At 39.6% G+C, this 16606-nt stretch overlaps 2 protein-coding genes across 6 annotated transcripts in view; both read left to right on the plus strand.

Annotated features, from left to right (window-relative positions):
* The window catches only part of MYSM1 (Myb like, SWIRM and MPN domains 1), a 39605-nt gene extending 25979 nt beyond the window's left edge, over positions 1–13626 (plus strand). For 2 of the 5 annotated variants that reach the window (XM_050961987.1, XM_050961989.1), the window contains 3 exons: positions 2332–2437; positions 2588–2645; positions 3678–4406. In XM_050961987.1, coding sequence (XP_050817944.1) covers positions 2332–2437; positions 2588–2645; positions 3678–3845 — 332 coding nt within the window. In that variant the 3' untranslated portion in view covers positions 3846–4406. Of the gene's footprint in view, positions 1–1937; positions 2438–2587; positions 2646–3677; positions 4407–13538 lie in introns of those variants that run through there. The other 3 variants (XM_050961990.1, XM_050961988.1, XM_050961992.1) reach the window with 3 other exon arrangements.
* Positions 13627–13988: 362 nt separating this feature from the next.
* Positions 13989–15478, plus strand: TACSTD2 (tumor associated calcium signal transducer 2). Its single transcript, XM_050962069.1, has one exon. It carries the CDS (start codon positions 13989–13991, stop codon positions 14916–14918), a length of 930 nt encoding a protein of 309 aa, XP_050818026.1. The 3' UTR covers positions 14919–15478.
* The last annotated feature ends 1128 nt before the right edge of the window (positions 15479–16606 follow it).

Consider the following 16606-nt stretch of genomic DNA (forward strand, 5'->3'; position numbering starts at 1 on the left):
TGAACAGACACAGGCATGGAGAGGAGGAGGACCAAGATATCACAGAGACCTAGAAAGAAGGATGGAGAAGCAAATAAGAGAGATTGATGAATGGGTAGAACAATTGGAGGCTACTTTTCAGTAGTTGGGAATTTGGTGTGCAGAGGGGGTTCACACTAATCGTACCTGTCAGCCAGAGGCTAATATGAAAAGATGTAGTCCCAAACAGATTCCCAGATTAATATCTTGGCAGGAATCCCAGCTGTCTTCCCCTTTCCAGCAGTACAAAATGGGCTACTTATAAGGATATTGCCCATAGACCTTCCAGGCTTGCTCCATTTCACCCAGTTTCACATATCAATTCTGGCTGGTAGGTTTATTCTTTTGGCTAGTAAGTATCTCTTAAATTTATCAATTTTTGACTTGGATATTTTGATAACTAATAAATAGCATGTAGGGGGCAAAATGTTGATGGAAAAAAACCCTGACACCTCACAGAAGAAACTGAATCCCATTCCATGTTGACACCTTTCATTTATTCTCATCTCATGTGTTATATGATGTATTTCCCCCCCTCCCCTTTTAAAAAAAAACAAACTAGAGACACTTTGTATAAAAATTACAAGGACTATAAGAATTGATCTGTTTCCTATGTTTACTCTCTTGCTGATCTGAGGCAAAGTCACAGGAGAATAGTCCAGTAGTAGAATTAATTTTTCCTGTTCCACAGTTCATAAATGCTGCCCCCTAATTCAGCCTTTGCCTCCAAACATCAGAGACTTGAATCTTGCGGTGTTGGGGAAGATAGATAGATCTCACACTTCCCTCATTATGTTTTATAATGGCCTGTACTGAGGAGAGACCAACCACCTGGAAATGTGCTTCCCAGTGCTGTGGGCAGAGTGTAGATGATCTTTTTGTGATACTCCTTGTTTACCATACTGACAGCGTCACATAGCGTAACCCTGGTCCTGCCATCTTGACTTTCCTATGACTCAGAGCTAAAGTGCCTGTGAATGATACCTGGCCTTAGTCGTCGTCTTTTTGTTCTGTAGCTTGTGGAGATGACTTGTTTTCAGGTGGCAAATAGATACAGTATAGGGAGTAAGTACATTTTTCTTAAATATAACCTATACTTTTGGAAATCAAACTCTGGTATCTTATGTGGCCACCTTCCAGTCAGTGCAGATAGAAACATAATTCATGCACGGGTCTTAAAAAAACAATCTGTTTCTTTCTATACAGTTGTTCCTATTAACTAAATAAATTACAATATTAGATACATGGTATATTTTTCAGTGTCTTTCATAGTGCTTCAATGATTCCTTAAAGGTTTGCGAAGCACTCTAACAATTGCATTATTCATTGTTGTATTTTTTATATTTAACTCTGAGGCAGCTATGTTCTATTGTGGCAAAAATATGTGATTTTAAGGGAAATGGACAGAAATTGGAGTTTCACATTAGTGATAACTATTTGAGTGGATGAACATTCTTGCTCTTGAAAGTCCATTTTGCACCGACTGAACATTTTTTCAAATCTGAGATGTTTTCACATAGTAAATTGTAGCTATTGCCTTCTTTTTCTTTCCTTTGAGGTTTTGAATGAAAACATGTGAATCAGCTCATTATATTCTTGTGGTCCTGAAAAGATTTATTTTTAGTATTAACCTGGGTGAAGACAGTAAATTCTAGTAATCTGCTAACTGATTTGTGGGCTAGTAGTCATCCTCTTGCATTCTGTGTATAACACTTTTTAGGTTTGTTTATCTATGCCCATTCTCAGTAATGTAACTAGAAGTTTTAGGACTGAAGTTCTTGCTTAGAAACTTAACTTTCCTTGCTCTCTCTTACCCTCCCCCCAAATTTAGGGTAACAGTCAGTCACCGCAGTATCAGCCACCACACCTCACTTGTGAATAAAAAAGAATACATTTTACCCATATGGTTTAATCCACAGGGAACACTGGGACACCAGCCAAGAGATGAGAAATGTGACTTCAAAAATAAAAGGAAGTGGTGATAAATTATAAAATGTTTAATTTTGCTGTTTTACTATTCTTTTGCAGAGCTATTTTGTTTTGAAAGTTTAACCTCAAACAAAAATGTGGTATAATTTAATGAAAAAAACTTTGTTTTTCTACCAAACTTAAATTTGGAACCTTAAAATAGCTGACAGTGTCACTTCAACCTGCTTAGTTTTCGTAAGTAATAGGTTTGCAAGTTATTGTTGCTGCAACACGCATAAGTAAAGTATGAATAGTTGCAAGGAAGGAGGGAGATTGCTTCCAGATTTGAAGAGGAGTGGCAGGTGTAAGGGAACCAGGGAGTAATCATGTTTTAATGACTTACAGGCCTGCCTTACAAGTTTGAAGTACATCAAATGTTGGAAGAACCTCAGTGGGAATTAGTGTTTGAAAAAACAAGATGGATAATCGAAAAATACAGGCTCTCTCATAGGTGTGTGTGTTTGCTTGCAATATACTTGTTTTTAAAATAAGCCACTTTACAGTTTTTGTGTATTTATAATTAGTATTTCAACAGAAAACAGATTTGTCCATTTCATCCACCATTTCATCCAATCAAGACTTTTTATATTTCTTCCAATAGCAGTGTCCCCATGGATAAAATCTTTCACAGGGATTCTGACCTGACCTGTTTGCAAAAAGTAAGCATTTCAATTTTTTAAATGTCACTTTTTTTGGAGTAATCTGAAACATCTATATTCTCAGCCATGAAAATCACAATTTTAGGCCAGTTGCTATACATATCTTTTATATTGCAGCTCATAATTTTATTTACCATAACTATGAAAATAAGGTTGGCTTATGTTTCCATACTTGCTATTGACTTCATTTTTGGAGTTGAGGCCAATGATTAAAGCAATATTTGAAGTTTTAACCTTAGTTAAAAAGGAAAAAAAGCAAATTATTGCCTGTTCTCTGCATGTTTGACTGCTGTTAATGTCAACAAGAGTTGTTGCACATTGAGAGAATTAGTCTCCTACGTTCTTTATCCTATTCTTAAAATGATGTTGCTCCATATTTGTCATGCATAAGTGAGAATTTTATGAATTTCTGAATAATTGAATCTGTAACACTAATTGCATAACAAGACAGAAAATTTGCTCAAAGCAAAAGTCATATAAACAGAAGACATGCAGTAATTACTCTCATTTTTTTTTTTCTTTCAACATGACTGTTCATAAACAACTTAAATCTAAAATTGAACTGGCAGAAAGATCTTTTGAATTTAACTGTTGTATGATTTATGGTAAAGAATCCCATGCATAATTGTCTATAGAATAATGTAAGTCCTGTGATGCAAAGATTATTATTTCAATCCTATATTTCATAGCCAATTATTGAACACAAACTGATCATCAGCTAAAGTGAAAAATAATTTTTCCCTTAAGCACAATTGATCCAGTTGTGCTTGGCTTTCCTCTAAAGCAGTTGTATAGGGAACTATCAGAGTCAGGATCCCTAAAAGGGATCACTGATCTGTTTCTTTATGGTAATCCCTGTATACACTTTTTATATTGAACGGTTTCTGCAAACCTGCCAAATAAATCAAGGTTTACTCTTACAGCATTCATCAGCTAGAAAGACAAAACAGTTTCGTTCATTTTTTCTACTGAAATGTCTAAGTTGAGCAGTTATGTGTTTCTGAACGTAATAATAATTTTCTTTTAAACTAGCTTTTGGCGTGTATGAGGAAGACTCTGGGCAAGGTAACGAACTGCTTCATTGCTGAAGAATTCTTGACTCAGATAGAACACTTATTCCTTTCTAGCTACAAAAGTGAGAAGCAGAATAATACAGCTGAAGAAAATAAGAATGCGTGTGCAAATGAATTGCCAATGTGATGGCTTTTTCAGTGATGAAATTTCAGTTGTATGGACTACTATCCATTGTTCCTCTTTCAAAGTTATTGTCTCAGATGACAGTAACAGGGACATAATCCAGTATCTCAAATAGTGTAATGGTTCTAAAGGCATTTCGAAAACCTCTAACAGATGTTTTCTGATTACATGTGAAATTTGTATTTTTTACATGCTGAAAAATTATTGAATAGTATCACAAACTTTGGGTTATCATTTGGCCAGCAACCTACCATTGGGAAGGATAAGCTGAAATATAGCACACTGTTTCTGTGCGTAAAGGAGAGGGTCCCTCCTCTAAGTCTTTGAATATGGAATTTTGGCCTTTTTTCTGTCCTCAGATACACATTGTATTGAGAGTTAGATGTGTACATCAGAGGGAAGAATTTGTCCCGTAGTGCATTGTGTTGTCTAAATTTGGATAATTCTGCAGATGAGATTTATACCACTCTATCACTGCAAAGATTATAGTAGATCTGGTACTAATTTTCCTGGTATTTACTCTAAACTTGTACTCTGCCTAATTTAATTCACTCTGTTATTCCTTTCTGAGCCACTACAGACAATTTTTTTCTGACATACCCTTCCCCATCTTCCATAATACATGGAAATAAGGCTAGCAGGACATAATTATTTGTCACTTCTTGTTGCCACAGTTTCCAATGGAAACAATAAGTTCTGGTTATTACATGTTGTACTCTTCCCAATCTTCCATGTTACAGAGACACAATGCTATCTTGTTCTATCAGATCATCATTATTTGTCATTTCCTGGTTATCACAGGTTAATGCCATATGGCAAAATCTATCACTGTATTATGGCAGCCAAAAAAATGTTTGTCTCAGCTGCACAGCAAGAAAGAAAATGAAGTGCACATGTGTTATATTCACTTCCCTTCTCTTTACAATAGCAGTTTAACAAGTAACTACGCTGTTCATATCAGCTTCTGATACAATTATACATTGATACAATTATATATTCAGATAAATTAATGCCAAGTAAGCAGATTGATTTGTAATTGAACCTCAAGAGAAATACTGTTATCAGAAATCGTAACTTCCAAACATTTTATCAGCTGTACCACAGTGTGTAAATTTTTGTAGAAGAATATCAGTGGTAGATTTCTTCCTGAATCATGGGCAAACTGTTGATGAGTGTACACTTACTACTGTATGTAAAGAGTATCTTGGCCAAAATGTCTAAGGTATTTGAAAACAGAGAGTAACCAAGAACTTAGATTATCCTTGTGTTTTTAGAATCTAATCATACTATAAAATGTACATTTTAATTTTATATCTGGCCCTGTATAACAAAAATGCAATTTAAAATATTTCAGATTTACATCTTAACTTCATTTTGCTCTGTGCACTTAGGGGAAAAAAAGCTATGTTAACAATTAAAAGTGAGGATTGCAAAACTTTAACACTGTGGGATCACATCCCAAGTAGATACCTGTTTCCAAGAAGGTAAAATCAGCTGTTGAGCTTTCTAAAATGGAGTTTAGCCCCTTTTCATTTCAAAGTGGATGATGCAGAACCTAATTTTAGAAAAAATGCGAACATAGATAACTAGAGACTTTTTCCAGGCTGTATTCAAGACCTATTGTCTTAATATTAGAGAACCTTCTGCACTGTGTAAATCTGCAGATAAGAATCTTTAGATTCTAGTGTGATGTGTATAGTCCATCAATTTAAAAGAAGTGCAATCCTTATACACACACTCTCTCTCTCTCTCTCTGTGTCTCTCTCTCTCTCTCTCTGTCTCTCTCTCATATATATCCAATCTGTGGACCTTTTATTTCCCCTAGATTGGATGTAATGTGAAATGCCATCTCTCTCTCCTCTTTCCTAAATGAAAGTATTGCATGGCTCTCAGTATTTCTAGCTGTAAACTACACATTTTGCTCACAAAACAGATTTCCCATCTCCTTCAGTTTAAATTTTGGAGTATTCCTTTATCAAGTATTGTGTTTCAGTTTTCAGGGGTTTTATATGTTCCTCTATAAAAAAAAGTCACATTGTATATATCTGTACTAAAATATGTTGTAAATAGTTATTTGTAGAAACAAAATCATTTGTCAAAAGACTTGAACTTCAAGTATAGCTGCAGTATGTGGTAGATGTAGTGTCTTTGTTCTGAGTGTTATTTTTTGAGTCATTTAAAAAAAATACAATGAGGCAGTATTGCTAAAATAATGGAAACTAAATTTGCTGGCTGCTGTGCCCCCTTTTTAATGATTAGAGTGAGCAAAAACATTAATAATGATGTGCAATTGATTTTAAAGAGTCATATATACCATATCAGCTAAGATGTTTTGGGTACAGGATGTTTTAAATTGTGGCATCTGAGTCACTCTGACTTGCACATCAGCACTCTGATCCTGCAATCCCATTCTCATGAGTGGACTCTTGTGCCTGCCCAGAGACCTGTTGACTCAGTTTACAAGTAGAATTAGGGTCCAAATTTGCTCAATGTACTTGTAGAAAAAATGGTTGTAACTGCTATTGCTGCAAACTTAATCCTGGATCTAAAATCCAAGCTGTGTTCTTTCTGGTTCATGCGTCATAGCCAGTAATAAATATATTTTGTTTCACCAGCAGTAATTGGTCCAGTAAAAGACATTATTTTGCCTATCATATCCTGGGATCACAAGGCTACAACAACACTACAAACAAATAATAAATGCAGCATTTGTGATGATAGTTAACAGTTCTATTGACAGTATATGAGCCAAAAAGGAACCCAGCTCACTCTTCCTTAGTGTTGTGTCAGCGATTCAGTGCTAATATGACTTAAAAAAATAGTAAAAACTTACTTTTCTCATTGTAGTAGCAAAAATGACTTTAAACACACACAGGGAATAATTTCTTTTTACTCAGAAATCTCTATTTTTTATCCAGACGCTTTTCTGATGAGCACCATGTTTTTAGTATGACAGTGCTAGAATGTGCTATTTAATCTTTTATAACACGTCATATTTTGCCAAGATAAGTTGCTCAGAAGAGAGAAGAAAATAGTAAGCAGCATCTTAGAAGACCTAAAACCAAGTTGACCAAAGTACTTTAAATTGAATCTGTCTTGATGCTGTGATCAACTGAGCTCAATGCAATATTATGAAACACCTCTCCTTTGGGAAATGAAAACAACACGTTCTCTTCATCGATTGTATATGTTGTAACTCCCATGAATGCTGTGTGTGTGCAAAGAGTTCATATATACTTACATGTGTGTTTGTTGGCTGTTTTAAGTTTTAAAGACCCAATTGTTTGCAGTATTTAATCACAGGGATTTATACCATGTGCTTGACTTGTACATCAATATCTTAAAAAACCTCGAATAAATAAGTTAATTTCCTAGGAAAATTGTTTAAGTTGCAGGAATTCATACACAGTACTGTCATTGCCCATGGTAAGTTATACACGTTTACATGTTGCTCAGACATGGTCAGTATTCCTAGTAGCTATTTTTAGAATGTTCTTTCACTGAAAAATTGTGTATCAAGTAACCTTACAGCTGTAGTGTGTGTTTGTACTAGTTCTCTGTCTTTTGAAATAACTTAAGAATTGACTATTAAGCACAAATTAACACTAAAAATGATGTGGTTCAACTAAGTGTGATAAGCACCAGTAGATGGAGTTTTGTTACACTGATATATTTAACTAAAAATATAATGCTTTAATATAGCATCTTCCAGCTGAAGATATTAGTGTTTTGGAGTGTTAGTTAGGCCTGATTGTTCCTTCTTTCCACCAATCCCTTCCCCTAAAATCTTTAAAGTGTTTTTGTATTACATTAAAAACTGTGTGTGTGTGTGAGAGAGAGAGAGAGACAGTTAGTTCTAACATGCTGTCACCCTGATTGCTTTGTTTTGATAGAGTATCAATTTTCCCCACCTTCTATTTACTTTTTGTCTTTTTAGAATATAAGATACATCTCTACCCCGCTATGACACGGTCATAGGGAGCCAAAAATCCCTACCGCATTATAGCTGAAACCCCGTTATATCGGAGTAGGGGCTACAGGGCTCTGGCCGTGATTTAAAGAGCTCTGGGCTCCAGCCGCTGCGGGGAGCCCCAGGCCCTTTAAATCGCCGGCAAGCCCCGCTGCCGCAGCCCCGGGGTAGCGGCGGCAGGGCTCCAGCAGTGATTTAAAGGGCCCGGGGCTCTCCGCAGCAGCCAGAGCCCTGCTTCTACCGTGCTATACGCAAACTCGTGTTATATTGGCTCACATTATAGCAGGGTAGAGGTGTAATTGGTGCATGGGCTGTCTTTTGTATAGCGCAGGGGTCGGCAACCTTTCAGAAGTCATGTGCTGAGCCTTCATTTATTCACCTTAATTTAAGGTTTCGTGTGCCAGTAATACATTTTAACGTTTTTTAGAAGATCCCTTTCTATAAGTCTATAATATATAACTAAACTATTGTTGTATGTAAAGTAAATAAGGTTTTAAAAATGTTTAAGAAGCTTCATTTAAAATTACATTAAAATGCAGAGTCCCCCGGACTGGTGGCCAGGAACTGGTTAGTGTGAACGACACTGAAAATCAGCTCACGTGCCATTAGGTTGCCTACCCCTGGTCTAGTGTTTGGCACAGTAGGACCCTGATTCTGATCGGGGCTTATTATGGGTGCTACTGCAGTGTAAATAATTCCAGTAATGATGGGAGCATTCCCATTTTATAGATGGCACAGAGATATTGGGGACTTGCCTAAGGTCTAAGAAGTGGATCTTTGGCACTTATATGACCTCTATCACCATAGTACCTGAGCACCTCACAATCTTTCTAATCGATTTATCCTCTTAACCACCTCTGTGAGGTAAGAAAGTGCTCTTATCCTCATTTAACAGATAGGAACAGAGGAACAGAGAGGCTAAGTGACTTGCTCAAGGTCACATAAGAAGTCTGTGGTAAAGCAAGTGATTGAACTCGAATCTCCCAAGTCCTAGGCTAATTCCCAAATCACTGGACCTTCCTTCCTCAAGCCTGTAATAGAGGCAGGAACTGAACCCTGTTCTCAAGACTCCCAGTCCTGTATGGTAATTCATTAAATGAAATTGAGCTGATCTGAAATAAGACTGTGGTCCCGAGCAGGGTGAGATGACATCAAGAAATCATTGTATCCAGTGTGTATAAGAAATCATTAACTGGTTATTAGTTTTTATTGGCTGTAGATTGGGGTAGGTTTGCTTCTTTCATTTAGTCTTTTCATTCTTTTGACTGTCTTCTTTGGAAAGGGTGGTGGAGTCGGGGCAGGGGAGAATGCAAGCACCCACCGGTGCTGGGGAAAGTTGGCACCTATGTCTCGATTGTCCAGCAGTTCCACTGGTTGTTTAGCAGGCTTTCTGCTTCTGATGTACTTAAAAAAAAAAATTGCTATTAGTATTTGAGTATTTGGCTAGCTGTTCTTCAAATTCTTTTTTGGCCTTCCTAATTATATTCTTATACTCGTGGGCACATTCTCAGCTCATGTACATTATAGCTCCATTGCTATGGCAGTTTACACCAGTTGAGGATCTCTCTGAGTTAAAAAACTTCTCCAGAATAAAAAAAAAACAGAGTTTATAACATAAAAGAGACAAGACAAGTGGCAGCCGAGACACGGCTAAGAAAGGAATTATGAGGAGAGAGGCTCCGTGAGGCTAAAGGGGAAGGAAATGCACCTAGAAGAACTGGTTTTGGAGGTGGTGGACTGGCTTGACTGGGAGACTTTCCCATGGTGACAATGTAAAAGAGTCAAAGGTGAGAGGTTGGGGAGGAGTGTAGAGAGCAAATGGAGGAGTTTGAGGAAATGGAGAGCGGAGATGCAGGCAGGGACAGTGAAGGTGCTGTGGTAAGAGACAGGAAGCTAGCTAAGGGGTGGATTTGAGGAGGTGGGTGATAAGTTTGGAGTGGCTGGAGAGGATGACTTCATCGGCAGTATTTTGAATGGATTGAAGATGGAAGGCTGTGAAGGAGGTTACAATAACCAGGAACATGTGACCAAACCCTGGGCAACTGTGTGTGTGTGTCAGAGAGAGAGAGAAAAGAAGGTAAATATTAGTGACATTAAAGAGGAAGAAGCAACATGGCTTCTTCATACCAGGAGAGGAGAATTGAAACAAACCACACCCCATATATTACAAAAAATATAAGAAATCAGAGTTGCAAATAATACTGCTTAGCAATTTCACATGCAGGTCTGAAAGTTCTTTCCAAAGGCCGGTAGCTACTATTTTCATTTTACAGAGGGAAAAACAGAGACAGAGTAGTGCAGTGACTTGCTCAAGGTCATAAAATGAGCCTGTACAAGAACCAGGAGTAAATATAGGAATTTACCTACTTCCTCTTCTTGGCAATGAAGGATTATTCCCTACACTGTATTTTATAACAATTTCTTTTATTCAGTTCCAGATACAGATAGAGAGGGGGCTAAGCCACCAATTTCAGCTTCAGGTCTGAGCTTCCTTGAAGTTTGAGGGTATTTGGATCTGCTGGTTTGATTTAGGCCCATATTTGGTTGAAAATATGAATTGGCAGCCACTGTAACGTCCTAATAATTCGTCCACTATTTACAATGAGACCTGCCTTAAGTTAAATAAAGGGCATGCCCTGGGAAAACCCCTGTGGAAGTAGAGTTTGAATATGAGTTTTTTCCAGGACCTATCCTGTGAATTACAGAGTGCCTGAGGGCGCTCAACATCTTGCACAAGCTGCTCAGCGAATCTGAGTTTCAGGAGTTTGTGCTTACCCAGGTCCACAGGCAATGAGCAAGTAGAACGTCCGACACCTACTGGCAGCAATGGGAAGATGTGAAAACAGTGACTCATGGAGTGTGGATTGTTAAGAAACTTGGAATGTTGCCCACAGAGCAATTACCCCACCATCAGAAATTTTAGTATCTCCAGAAACTGCCATGACAATATCAACCACTCTATAAGGTAACCGAACAAGTGTGAAAGTTTTTATATGTTTTATTGGCTTAGGCTAAATTGTATATCAAAGGGAAGTAGGAGAGGCAGAAACCATCCTCGTTAGGAGGAAGGAATGCCCTAGCTGTTTTATAAATGAAAGTATAATCTGCAAGTGGAGAAACTGTCAACCCATCATTGATTTGACATTGCAGCTGCTCTGGGATTTTATTAGAGCAGATTAAAAGGAACTTTGAATATACAAAACAAAACTAAAATCCCCAAGCAATAAGAAACCAGACAATACAACAGCATGGGAGCTGCAGGATAGAGGATTGGGAAGCTGTGGCCGCATTACTGATTTGTGCTCCCTTCAGAGGAGGAGCAGATTATGTGATCGTGGAGGAGACGATGGAGTCCAGGGATCCAGGAGAAAAGGAAGCATTAGTCATAGCTACCCCTTTGTGGTTCTGCCAGCCTAGCCCTGTCCTTGGCAGCACAGCTCCTTTTGGAGCCATACTGCTCCTAACTCCATTGTCCATGCCTGGGGCTAGTACCCCCTCACCAAAACAGTGTAAACATGGGAGCTAATGTTCCTAGGAGCAGTATTAACCAAATGGTATTTGCCAAGGAGGCAGGGCTGTTCCACCCATCTGCTTCTGCCTGCAGTATCACCCCTTTCCTCTCCCCCCCCCCAGCATAGATCCTAATGAGTGCCCCCTTCCTGGCTGCCTATTAGGACTGCTCTCTGGGGAATCCAAGCCTCTGTGCTCTGAATGCCCTGGGGTGTGTTAAGCTCCTGGAACCTCAATGGAGTCCAGCTGCTGCCCCAATCTTGTGGTCCCTAATCACACTGAGTGTTTTAATCCACCATCCAACTGCCTAGCCCCTCTGGGTGCAGCGCTAACCCTTCAGCTTCTGGTTTACAGTTTAACTCCCTCGGGCCCACAGCAGTCGTAAATGGTCAGCACACACACTTTGTTCAGTTACTCGACTTTATGCTCTTTACTTAATAGATAAAGCACAGGAGAGTTACCTCATACGAAACAATGACACATCCTACATGCAGTGTCTCACTAGCTCACCTGTCCTGTGCGTGTTCTTGAGGGATCAGATGTATTTCATCAGGCAGGCTGCATCCTCTGGCCCCTTGCCTACCTTGCAGCAGCAGCCTCCCTTGTCTTAAACTAGTGCAAAGTGGCTATCTTACTCTTCTCTCTTATACTAGCACTGGTGATCCTGGGCTGCTTCTTGATTCCAGTCTTCTAGCTGCTGTGTTCTTCTCCAGCTGCAGCTTCTGTTGAGTTGTCCACAACTCCTGTTATCGTGGTGTACTCAGTCTGGATGGAATGTGGTGCTGCCTCTGTCAGGCTCTTCCTTGTTTGTCAGGGTAGGGAACCTCAACCCACAGTTGGGGCAGCAAATCCTTTGGGAGACAAGGAGGCACCACACACACTCCCTAGAAACCAGATGGGAGTGAGAGAACCCCATCTCAAGCTAACACCTACAGGCTAAGGGATAAGAAGGGCCATGCGAGTGCTCAGCCCAGAGGCTCTAAAGAGAGAAATTATACAGGTTGGTGGACAAGTGACACTATGGGATTTTGAAGGATCAATGCTGGCTTGCTTGCAAAATATTTACTATATGAAATTATAAAAACTAAGAGCAAAAATGCCATTTACAGATCAGCCTGTCCAGGAAGTAAGACCGTGCACTCCCCTAGGCTGCTGGACAGCACCCTAGTTATACCCACTTCTTTAGGGGGACATGTGACAGCTAAGGCAATTTCTTGCAATATACTGGACAAACCATATTGAATTAAGTTTATGCATCGTTGTGGGCCAAGAATTGTATGTAATTCCATGGGGGAGGTAGATCACAGCCCTACAAAAACTAAGAAGAGTGAGGATGGGTAGACAAATTCATTCAAGTTGTAACACCTCCAGAGAGGTACCACCACCTAGAGGGAGGCTCGCATATACTAATTCACACTGGATTCTTCAGGGACCAACAAAGAAAGGACCTTTGAGTAAACTGCGTAGTTAAGACTGACTCAGGGCCTTCTTTCTGATCCAGCAAATGGACAAGACCTTCGGTCTAAGCAGGGGCCCCAGTCCTTCCTGAGAAGGACTGGAAAGACTTGCCTGTTCTGTGTTCTTGTTCTGAGTAGGAGGGTTTATGAACTTGTAATCACAAGAAAACCCCTTGGTGTGGGTTGAAGGACTGTTCACCTGCCAGAGTCCTTGGAGTCAGGGGGTGATCTCTGGTAAGCTGAGCATGCATGTAGGTTCTTTTATTGTTTTTAATATGTTTTCTCTGTAATGCTTTTTCCTTAGAGTCAATATGCTTGCTTAGGAAGAGTTGTCTGGTAACTTAACTGTGTGTAACAGCCAATTACACTGTTTACTATCTCTGAGGAGAAAAGTAAAGCAGGCTTGCTTAGGCTGTCTGACTTTGCTGGGAAATTCACAGTATAGGCAGGGAACTGTATAACCTGAAAATACCTCAGTCAGGAGTGTGAGATGCATGTCTCAGCCCAAGAGAGGCAACAGCTGGGGATCCACAAACCTATGAGTGGGTGCCTTTGCTGGACCACAGAAGGGAAATGCATGAGCCCTTGCCCTGAACTGTGACATCCCTCATCCCACCGCTAATTATGGTACTTCTCCCTCATAATATCAGGGCAGCAAGGCTTCCACAAACACCAGCGTAGGCTGCTGTCCTACCTTTTGTGTGTTTCCTTTCTCCAGTTCCCATCTGCACAGGGTCCTAACTGTGTTTATTTCTGCAGGAGATGGAAACAGAGACGGAAGGAAGGGGCTCAGGCAGACTCACATTATCTTAGAAAACTGCGTTTGTGTTCTGATCCACAAGGCAGGGCCAATGGCCCTTCTGTGTTTGGTTGAGCCACGTTTTATATTGGTGCGTGTGCTGCTTGCCTGTTGTATTTCCTCATTCAGCAGGAGGGAGGGAGACAGATGGGCTGGTGGGGAGTTATTGCCACTCCCTGAAGGTATAATTGAAGAAGGTGCAGCTCACTGACTTCTCTGTGGGTTTTCTGTGTTGCCAGAGACCAGTTGTTTGTGAGCAGAACCTGTCTGGCAGGTCTGATTTGGGTTGAGTAATAGGGAGTGGCTCACCAATACACAAAAACCAGGAGACTAGCTGTCAGTGGGCTTAGTTTTCAGACAGCCCTTGCCATTTCTTCCCACAAGCTTCTTCCTCTCTTTCTCACTTGAACATGGAATCTAGATTTGGAGTTGTGCTGGTTTTGATCTTGGCAGCTGCATCATCATCTGCCCAGAAGAACTGTACCTGTGCGACCAACAGACGGGCTCTCTGCACTGAAGACACGCTTGGGAGCTGCCTCTGCACGTTGGTGGGTTCAAATCAAAGAGTAAATTGTTCAGTGTTGACTTCAAAATGCCTACTGATGAAGGCAGAAATGAGCTCCCCAAAGGGCAGGCGTATCTCCAAACCTGAGCATGGCTTTTTAGACAATGATGGCGTTTACAATCCAGACTGTGAGGATAGTGGTATCTTCAAAGCCAGGCAGTGCAATCAGACCAATACCTGCTGGTGTGTGAACTCTGCTGGGGTGAGAAGAACTGATAAAGGTGACACAACCCTAAGATGCAATGAACTAGTCAGAACTAACTGGATCTTCATCGAACTGAAACACAAGGAGAGGTCTAAAGCCTTCCATGCTTCTGAAGTGGCAGATGGTCTGAAACAGATCATTCACAACAGATACAAGCTGCATCCAAAGTACATTACTGCCATTGAGTATGAATACCCATTCATCCATATTGACCTGAAGCAAAATGCTTCCCAGAAATCCAAAGAAGATGTTGATATAGCTGATGTGGCTTATTACTTTGAAAAAGATGTTAAACTTGACTCCATATTTCATCGTAGTAATGCATTCAACCTCTCCATTAACGGAGACCCTCTGGATGTGGAAGGAATTTTAATTTACTACGTGGATGAAAAGCCACCAGAGTTTTCTATGAAACGTCTGACTGCTGGCGTTATTGCTGTGTTGGCAGTGGTGATATTGACTATTATTACTGGGATTACTGTACTGGTTATTACCAGAAGGAGGACCGGGAAGTATGAGAAGGTCGAGATCAAGGAGATGGGTGAAATGAGACGAGGACAGAACTCATAGCTGCCTTAATCTGAAGACAGAAATTATGACTTTGATAAGAAGGAAGCAGAAATGGGAAGATTATTCAATGTTTGTATGGGGAGACTGGTGTATTTTTTATTTCAAGTTTTAAAACAATGTTTTTCTAAAATCCTAAATGAGCTTCGATGAGTAAAGTGGTATTAACTAGTATAATTTGAGAGTTGAGTATCAAAATCACCTTAGCCCAAAATTTTCTAATTGTATAGTTGTATTTTTAAGGGGACAAGAAAGTTATTTGTACTTCCTAACATAGCTATTTAGCATAATTTATAATACCTACATTTGTATTACTAAAGAGCCTGTTAAACTTGTTTAAAAATTTTATGACTTTTTTTTTTTTTTTTTTTGCACAACCAGGTGCTGAAGCTTGAATATGCATTGTCTGACTCACTTGTATAACTAGGGTTGGCTTTCTGTTTTCAATGACATTTTTAAAGATACTATCTTTGTTGAAGTTGCTGGAACTTTTTTTTCCTCACCAACTTTAAACTTAATAAATTCCACCAAAAACAAAACAAACAAAAAATTGTGATAATCTCTTCCAGACTTGCAGTATCACAGCCTTCTGTGCTGACTCATTTGTCAAAGGAATATAAAACATAACTTTCCAGGTGCAAATATTCTGAAATTCAAAGTTGGTCAGACAACCTTGTGCTCTAATCGCGCACATGCTTTCTAATAAGGGTCTGACCACTTGTAGTCATTACAGATTCATTGGCACTTTTTCTAAGAGTGGGAGAGCTAATCTTGCTTTCCTTGCCAAATTCGGGCTCTGGTCGTTGGTTTCTCTCTACCCAAACGTCCCTTGCAGTTTCAACAGTATTCTTAACTGTTTAACAGCCCACAGCAATACCACACAATGTTTTAGGACAAGTTGTGAAGAGACCTTTACCTCATTAGAGCTGCAAGGGGAAATTGAGGTAGACAGAATGTAATTACCCAACCCAGAATTTGGCCAAAACCTCAGAATTAGACACTAGTCACCTACCACTATACAAACCCTTTTCTATGTAGCATCATCACCTTAAAAGACAAATGGAAAGGGGGGCGGGGAGGAAGTGGGGGTAGGGAAGGAACAATGGTAGTTGTTAAATGTTGAAATACTGGCAGAATTGGTGCATTCCCTGGGCTGCTGATGGGCATCTAAAGTTCTATCAGCCTAATTAGATTTCCTTCAAAACATGATCACTTCAAGTAGGCATTCCAACTGCATCAGCCATCTGATTCACGTAATCTGCCCTTAATTTCACTGTTTTGCAAACCTAATAAGCATCCATTGTTGTGTGGCTCCTATGGATAATTGTTTACTAAACACACATGAAAAATTCCATTGTCCAGGAAAAAATCATGGGATTTAGTGTGGCCATGGGATTGGATACTCGAATGGGCATCAGGGACTGGGTTCTATTTCCAGTGTTGCTGTGTGACATAGGACAAGTTACTACACCTTTCTGTTCCTCAGTTTCCCCCTGTGTGGTGGAGATGATACTGACCCTTCCCTACTTTGAAACTGCTTTGAGATATATGGATAAAAATTGCTATATAGGAGCTAAATGTTGTTGTTATTCACTTATCTGTAAGAACCAACTGGGCTTTATTACAGGAAGACCGACTGACTGCAATTGTTGTAATACACTAAAGCTTGAAAGCAGATTCATATTATTTAT

This window comes from Gopherus flavomarginatus, chromosome 7, assembly GCF_025201925.1.
Source record: "Gopherus flavomarginatus isolate rGopFla2 chromosome 7, rGopFla2.mat.asm, whole genome shotgun sequence".
NCBI lineage: Eukaryota > Metazoa > Chordata > Testudines > Testudinidae > Gopherus > Gopherus flavomarginatus.

What these genes read in the sequence shown, in the direction of transcription:
- TACSTD2 (XM_050962069.1), top strand. Translation starts at nt 13,989, where the DNA reads ATGGAATCTAGATTTGGAGTTGTGCTGGTTTTGATCTTGGCAGCTGCA.